This window comes from Bos indicus, chromosome 23, assembly GCF_029378745.1.
Source record: "Bos indicus isolate NIAB-ARS_2022 breed Sahiwal x Tharparkar chromosome 23, NIAB-ARS_B.indTharparkar_mat_pri_1.0, whole genome shotgun sequence".
NCBI lineage: Eukaryota > Metazoa > Chordata > Mammalia > Artiodactyla > Bovidae > Bos > Bos indicus.
The window spans coordinates 31138551-31147717 of NC_091782.1; the positions used below are offsets into that span (position 1 = coordinate 31138551).

General features: G+C 38.5%; 1 protein-coding gene across 1 annotated transcript; it reads right to left on the reverse strand.

The window, feature by feature from the left end:
• Positions 1-7078: 7078 nt before the first annotated feature.
• LOC109576960 (olfactory receptor 12D1-like) lies at positions 7079-7993 on the reverse strand. The gene has a single exon (XM_019985618.2). It carries the CDS (start codon positions 7991-7993, stop codon positions 7079-7081), a length of 915 nt encoding a protein of 304 aa, XP_019841177.2.
• Positions 7994-9167: the final 1174 nt, after the last annotated feature.

Genomic DNA, 9167 nt, shown 5'->3' on the forward strand with positions numbered 1-9167 from the left:
TTATACCACTAGATTATTAAATATTGAAGTTACATGGTGTTTGTGGACTGTTACTCACTTATTAAAAATTAGATTTATCAATATTTTTCTTTCTTCCAGGGATTCAGAGCATGTTGCCAGCCTACCGTCTTCTCTAATAACACTTGTGTTTTACCATCCTAAGATCTAACAGAGAGTCAATTTTTAAATAGTCCACTACGCTGCTTTTTCTTAACAAAGTAAGAACTCATTTGATGTACTTAAGAGAAATCAACAAAGAGAGAACAGTAAGATCTCTAAGGAAATTGAAATAGAGATGCAAACCATGGAATGCTTTCTATAAAAAGGAAACATTTTAAGTTTGGGAAATCCCTGAAAGGAGAAGAAAAAGAGTTGATGTGACTAGAATTAAAAAGTGAATTCAGTAGGGAACATTTCTAGCAATCCCATGGGATTCTCACCCTTATAGCTAGAAAAAATTTTGAGTAAATATCTAACCATTATTTCACCTTTATTGAAGGCTGGCTTCCAGGTATTCAGAGTAGCTTTCCTTGATAACCATGTATGTATTTATATTGTTCAACTTTATCACTCCTGCTTAAGAGATGCATGATATGCCAAATATCATTTTTGGTTCTCTCCCCTCAAAACAAAATTGTTTCAAAAATCCCTGGGGAAGAGAACCATTTCCTAACATCTAAAGATAATAGTAATCAGACTTTATGTACCAAATGATTTATTTCACTGCATCCTGAATATTTAAAGATCACATATTTACCCTGGAGAACACTTAGAGAAAGGCAATAAAAATGTAGGCAGTAAAGAGCCTTCATAATCCACAGACACAATGGGGAGTCCATCATAAGATAGAAAACTAGCCCTAAATCATGGGCATTCAACTTTAATACTAGCAAGAAAGCAACTCCCCAGCCTGTCTCCTGGCTCATTCTCCTACCTGTTTGAGTGTTCAAGTTCACCGCTAAGAAAGCTTACCAGGTTGACACTCCTGTAAAGTAAATAGTAGAAAAACATTGAGAAAAATAAAGAGTAAAAATATATTTGAAGTGACAGCTTATATGGGGACTAAGTATATAAGCTCTTCATCTTCCAAAACTTCTTCTTTCTGAAATTATGCCTGTCTTTTATGTTCCACAGATCTTCAGACAAACCCTGAGAGAGAATATCCCTGGGGTTTGGGAGGCTCTTTCTATACCTGCAGTATGAGGGAATTCTCCTTGGGGAACTCCTATCTTGAGTTCCATTTTTGTTTTTTTCCATCATTCCTATTTTCTTTCCTTACTGTATTTCTTTCTTAGTTTAAGAATCACAGACAGCATAGGTCTCAATGGCCTGCTGCTGCTGCTGCTGCTAAGTCGCTTCAGTCGTGTCCGACTCTGTGCGACTCCATAGACTGAAGCCTACCAGGCTCCCCCGTCCCCTGGATTCTCCAGGCAAGGACACTGGACTTGATTGCCATTTCCTTCCCCAATGCAGGAAAGTGAAAAGTCAAAATGAAGTTGCTCAGTTGTGCCTGACTTGCAGTGACCCCATGGACCGCAGCCCACCAGGCTCCTCCGTTCATGGGATTTTCCAGGCAAGAGTACTGGAGTGGGTTGCCATTGCCTTCTCCACTCAATGGCCTACATTTTCTTTTTTTCCCCCAAACTTTAAACTTTCTATTTTTAATTGGAGTATAGCCAATAAACAATGTTGTGGTAATTTCACATGAAGAGTGAAGGGACTCAGGTCATACAAGTAAATGTATCCATTCTTCTCTTCCAAATTCCCCTCGCATCCTGGCCAGCACATAACACTGAGAGAGTTCCATGTGCCATGCAATAGGTTCTTGTTGGTTATACATTTTAAATACAGCAGTGTGTACACAACCATACCAAAGTCCCTAACTATCCCTTCCCCTGGCACCTTTAAGTTCATTTTCTAAGTTTGTGAGTCTTTTTCTGTCCCACAAGTAAGTTCATTTGTATCATTTCTTTGCGAGTCCATATACAAAAGATGTCATATTATATTTCTCCTTCTCTGACTTACTTCACTTAGTATCGCACTCTCTAAAATTATCTTTCACTTCCTGGGACAGGGGTATGGATATACTTTCTCATCTTGGGGACTGCTCTGGGAGAATTCTATATAAAATGGAAGGACATTGGGCCATGACACTTAAGGAATGAGCGCCAGTCACATCCTATTGATCTGCACAGAAAGATGATTATCATTTAGGTATTCTACTCATTTATTACTGTGGTTCTATGGAATACAAAAGAGGGGAATGAGGAGAAGCGGTAATGCTTTTGTTCCTTCTGAGTCTGACACTTCACTGTTGGTGTTTTTTTAAAACTTTTATTTGTTTATTTTTGGCCTCACTGAGTCTTCACTGCTGTGCGCCGCCTTTCTCCAGCTGTGGTGAGCCCAGGCTACTCCCTCGTTGTGGTGCACGGGCTTCTCATTGTGGTGGTGTCTCGGGTTGCAGAGCATGGGCTCTAGAGGATGCGGGCTTCAGTAGTTGTGGTTCGCAGGCTCTAGAGCTTGGGATCAAGAGTTGTGGCACACGGGATTAGCTGCTGAGCAGCATATAAGATCTTCCCGGACCAGTAATCAAACCTGTGTCCCCTGCATTGGCAGGCAGATTCTTAAGCACTGGACCACCAGGACTCTCCTACAGTTGATATTAACACTCAAATATTTTCTTTTGTTTTGGTGTCCCAGACCTCACACTTCTCCCTAGGAGAATGAGGCTGATATCTCTAAAGTGTATCTTTACTTCTTGCTTTCTTTAGTAGTAGCTTTCTATCTGCTTCATCCAAGGAATATCTATATGCAATTCAACATCTAGCCAAGCTTTCTAATTACCATTACAAATGCAGTGTACTCTGACCACTTTTCCATTGTGTTTCATTTTTGCCAAATTTCATAATATATTCATCACATTAATAATTTCTTAATTATTAATTTCATCAGCAGCTTAACAGGCTCACTGTCTCTACCCTCAATTACTAATGCCCATGCCATCAGCATCCATGCCATTGGCATCTGAAACACATTTTGAAAAGATAAGTGTGTACATAAGGCAATGGCACCCCACTCCAGTACTCCTGCCTGGAAAATCCCATGGATGGAGGAGCCTGGAAGTCTGTAGTCCATGGGGTCGCTGAGGGTCGGACACGACTGAGCGACTTCACTTTCACTTTTCACTTTCATGAATTGGAGAAGGAAATGGCAACTCACTCCAGTGTTCTTGCCAGGAGAATCCGAGGGACGGGGGAGCCTGGTTTGCTGCCATCTGTGGGGTCACACAGAGTCGGACACGACTGAAGCGACTTAGCAGCAGCATAGCTGATTTATGTGTACAGCAGAAACTAACACAACCTTGTAAAGCAATTATATTCCAATTAAAAAAAAACAACTGCATTCAGGAGAGCCATCATGGTGACTCCTTTCCAGTCTCCTTGGCTGTTTACTGCTCTTCCTCCTTATTATCCACTTTTGTGCATCTCCTCTTCTCTGTCTTCTAGTTCTGTGCTTTATATATCTATAAACAGATAACTCTCAAGTTATACTTCTAATTTCAACTTATTTTCCTAACTCTGGCTTATATATTTAACTTCCAACTAGGCAGTTCTACAGTAGCTGTCTTAACCATTAAGATATTTTCTTTCAGCTGGCTTGATTTACATACTGCATTGGAAACAGATACACAAATCAAATAGACTGTCAACCTTATGCAGTCCACCAAGTGCAGAACTTGAACTCTCTATAGTCCGCTTTGAAAGCGATCCTATTACTCCATTTGCCAAATGACAGCTTAAGCACTTGCCTCTGGCTACCCCAATCTCTATAAACAATGACTTTGGAATTATCCATTCTACCCAATGATATTGGTGAGTAGATGGGAAAGAACAAGGAAGCCAGGGCCCTGGAATACACTGATGAGACCAGGTAAAAATAATGTAGCTTAGAAGCTGAGCATTATCAATCTTTATCTCTCTTGTGATCAGAAGGATTTTGAGGAAGAAATCATTTTGGCCTTAGAGATCAGTTCCCAGAGTTACTCATTAGAGAAAAACCTGGAGGAATTGTTTCTTGAGAAAATTTCCTATAGATAGGGCTGAGGACTAAAATCAATAAACAGAAGTCTAACACTGATTTGGACATAAAATCAGAAAGATTACTTAAAACTCACAATTTCTGTTTAGTCACTGCCCTGTCTCCTTATATAAGAATGGCTCGAAGAGACTGCCATATGGTCATAACACATTATATGTGTCTTTTTATTGTTCTGAGAACATTTGTCATACAAATACACTGATGTTTAACAAATTATTTCATTCATGTGTTGATAAAGTCATCTCAGTTGAGACCTGAAACATTCAATAGAGTCAGTGCTTTTCTGTTGTACTTTCCCGAATTTCTGAATCACTGAGTAATGCAGTTTAATTAAATAGGTGTTTAATCATCTGTGTTTAGGGTGACAGCATGTCATAGAGCAATAGGTAACCATGTGCTCCTCTACAGTTTACAGTCTCTACGAAGCTTGGATTATGCCAAAAATTCCGTTCAATAGCAATTTTGTCTTAGATAGTGCAGGATGTAAGATGCCTTCTCCCACACACATTCTTTTCTAAACAAAATTGGAATCAAGAGACCAAAGAAGGTAGAGGTCGAAGATGGAAGAACCATGTGAGTAAGGTTAGAACCAAATTTCTTGGGTTTACAAAAGTGAATGTAAAAAATTTGAACAGTACGTCTGTGACCTCAAAATATTCTTTTATAGTCTTGTCTTATCTGTCTATATCTCTATTTTATTTATATATTATTCTTACTTTTAATTTATTGACTGTGTTACCTGTTTTGTGGGATTGTAGTTCCCCAACCAGGAATTGAACTTGTGCTTTCGGCAGGGAAAATATGGAGTCCTAAACACTGGACACCAGGGAATTCTGTATCTCTAAATAGTTGTACGTATTGGCACCCAGCATGGTTTCAGATTCAGTGGCACGTCTAGGAACTTAGAAAGTGAGGAACATAGTAATTCTTGTCTATTAGCCTCCAAACATACTTCAGCAATTATTATTTAATAACTTTCACTTAGTATAGCTTGGTGACAGGTAAGGAAAGTAAGACAAATTTTTGATGAATTCTTTATATTTCTGGGCTGGAAGAAGCACAAGCTGAAATCAAGATTGCCGGGAGAAATATCAATAACCTCAGATATGAAGATGACACCACTCTTATGGCAGAAAATGAAGAGGAACTACAAAGCCTTTTGATGAAAGTGAAAGAGGAGAGTGAAAAAGTTGGCTTAAAGCTCAACATTCAGAAAACGAAGATCATGGCATCTAGTCCCATCACTTCATGGGAACTAGATGGGGAAACAGTGGAAACAGTGGCAGACTTTATTTTTTGGGGCTCCAAAATCACTGTAGATGGTGATTGCAGCCATGAAATTAAAAGACAGTTACTCCTTGGAAGGAAAGTTATGACCAATCTAGATAGCATATTCAAAAGCAGAGACATTATTTTGCCAACAAAGGTCCGTCTAGTCAAGGCTATGGTTTTTCCAGTGGTCATGGATGGATGTAAGAGTTGGACTGTGAAGAAAGCTGAGTGCCAAAGAATTGATGCTTTTGAACTGTGGTGTTGGAGAAGACTCTTGAGAGTCCCTTGGACTGCAAGGAGATCCAACCAGTCCATTCTAAAGGAGATCAGTCCTGGGTGTTCTTTGGAAGGAATGATGCTGAAGCTGAAACTCCAGTACTTTGGCCACCTGATGTGAAGAACTAACTCATTGGAAAAGCCTCTGATGCTGGGAGGGATTGGGGGCAGGAGGAGAAGGGGACGACAGAGGATGAGATGGCTGGGTGGCATCATTGACTTGATGGACATGAGTTTGAGTGAACTCCAGCAGTTGGTGATGGATAGGGAGGCCTGGTATGCTACAATTCTTGGGGTCACAAAGAGTCGGACACGACTGAGCGACTGAACTGAATTGAACTGATATCACATTACAATCTGTGAAAATAAGTATAAAAATCAAAGAACAAAATAAATGATAGGGAAAGTTCTGAAACTCAATATTCATAACCAAAAACTGAGGGGAAAATAACATGCTAAAAGCCAGAAATATATTCCTGAGATTTTTTTCAAACTGACTATACTTTTAACAATATTTTACAGTAATCTTTGACAGGTTGTCAGTTGACTTATAATACATCTTTGTAGTCAGAGTTCACAAAACTCTTTAGATAAACCATTGGTTACTTTACCTCTGTTAAGTAGAAGTAACAGCAAAATTTGTTTTAATTACTTGCCTCCCCACTTAGAGAAAAAGAAATCACGACATACTGATTAAAAATGTCCTTTCACTCATGTGTGAGTTAATATTTACTTTTCCATTTGAGCCCATGATCCTAAATTCTTAAAATATAATGGCATAATAATTTTACTGGTCACATTATAATATGTTTACTTGCAGTAAACACACAGATTAATTGGCCTAAGCACTTTCCAGCTATACAGTGTATGAGTATCTGAGGCAACTTTTTGTACTGGATTTTATTTAAGAGCACAAACATGACAGATCAGTTGTATCAACCAATATCTCCCAAACAAATTCAACTTTCAGATTCCATGAATAGTGTACATTTATTCAAATTTCCCTTATATTCCCTAGGAATGCACTGTTTAACAAATTACTGGGCTTTTTCATTTATTTTTTCTTTATACTATTGCCTCTGTTTCATAGGCTTCCTAGGTGGGACTAGTGGTAAAGAACCCACTTGCTAATACAGGAGACATAAGAGACGTGGGTTAAACCCCTGAGTTGGGAAGACCCCCTGAGGAGGAAATGGCTACCCACTCCAGTATTCTTGCCTGGAGAATCCCATGGACAAAGGATCCCAATAAGCTACAGTCCAAGGGTCACAAAAAGTCAAACACAACTGAAGCAACTTAGCACACACGCACTCTGTTTTACAAAGTGTAAACAATTTGAGAAGCAGTATAAACTCGCTATCTTCAGTTTTTCATTACCAGTTTATTTATGCCTCTGAAGAGTTCTTCAGATATCTTCAAGTCAGAGCCTCCTTCACATCACCCTCCTTAAGACCCCTTTTACTTCCTTGTTCCTCAAAGTATAGATCAGTGGATTTAGTACGGGAGTGACCACACTGTATATAACAGCAATGATCTGATCCTGGTCCATGGAGCTACTTGAGGCAGGATGAATGTAAATAAAAACAACAGGGACGAAGAAAAGAACAACTACTGAGAAATGGGAGGCACACGTAGACAGTGCTTTATGAAGCATGCTGCAAGAATGGGTCTTGAAGAAAAGATAGATAATAATATAGAAATAGGACAGAAATGTTAGAAAGAACGAGCCCATGGCAATGGTGCCTGTGACAGTATTGAGCAGCCACTCATTGAGGTCAGTGTTTCCACAGGCTAACTCCAGCAATGGCTTAATATCACAGAAGAAGTGACGGATATGGTTGGAACCACAGAAGTTTAAGCGAGAGGTCATTACTGAGTGCAGCAGGGCATAGAAAAAACCAGTGATCCAGACAGTGACAACCATCTGGATACAGACTTGATGATTCATGATAAGAGTATAATGAAGTGGTTTGCAGATAGCCACAAAGCGGTCAAAGGCCATCACGGCCAGCAACATGGACTCAGTGCTGCCCAGGAAATGGAAAAAATGAAGCTGGCTTATGCATCCAAAGAAAGAAATTGCTTTGTGTGTAGAGAGGAAGTTCTCCAGCATCTTTGGCAGAGTCACTGTGGAGTAGCAGATATCCAGACATGACAGGTTTCCCAGGAAAAAATACATAGGAGAATGGAGTCTTGAATCAGAGATGACAACCATCAGGATGGCTCCATTTCCAGCCAAGCTGACAATGTAAGTTGCAAGGAAAAGCACAAAGAGAACAGGCTGCAGTTCTTGGATGTCTGTCACTCCCAGGAGGAGGAATTCAGTGACTGAGGTTTGATTCAGCATCACTTGAAAGAAAAGAGAAAATAACATATGGAATGCTATCTCTGATGGGAACCAGTGTCCCGCAGCTGAGGATTTTCCTATTTAGACAGTAATATTTTGAAGGAGAGCAGTGATGTTTTAAATAATCTCAGCATCACAGATTATACAATATTTGGATCACTAGATTATTAAATATTAACATTATATGCTGTTTATGGATTGTTACTCACTTTTTTTGACATATCTTTTTAAATAAATAAATATATATATACACACATATACACACACATACCTCTTTTCAAGAGAAAATCTTTTCTTTTTTCCAAGAATTCAGAGCAAATTGCCAGCCTACCATCTTTTCTGATAAAGACTTGTCTTTTATCATCCTAAGTTCTAACAGAGGGTAAATTATTAAGCTCTCCACCACACTATTGTCTCTTGACTTAGTACAGAATCATTTGAAGGGTTTTTAACCTAAGAAAAATTGACAGTGAGGGAATAATAAGAGCTATAAAGAACTCTGAATAGAGATGTAAATATTAGAGTGCTTTCTATTAAAAGGAATCATTCAATATTTGGGAAACCCATGAAAGGAGAAGACAAAGATATGATGTGACTAGAATAAAAAAGTGAATTTAGTAGGGAACATTTCTAGAAATCCCATGAGATTATCACGTTAAATGTAGTGAGAATTTTGAGAAATTATTTAATTAAATAAAATTATTTAACGTTTGTTGAAGGCTGGCTTTAAGGAATTAAGAGTAACTTTCCTCAATAGCCATATATATCTTGTATATGGTTGAACTTTATCATTCCTGCTTATGAAACACACATGCCAAGCATTGTTTTTGGTTCTCTACTCACAAAACAAAATTGTATCAAAAATTCACTTGGGGTAAAAACCTTTTTCCTAACATTTAAATAAAAGAGCAATCAGACTTTCTGTACTAAATACTTATTCCACTGCATCCTGAATATTTATCAACTATATACTTACTTTGAAAAATGTCTAGAAATATGGCAATAAAAATGCAGCTAGTAAAAAGTCTTCAAAATCCACAAGCACAATATTCATCATAAGATAGGGATTCAGCTCTAAATCCTTGGCATGTAAATTTAATACAGGCAGGAAGATAGAGAATATGAGCAACTCTCCAGCCTGTCTCCTGGTTCATTCTCCTACCTGATTGACTGT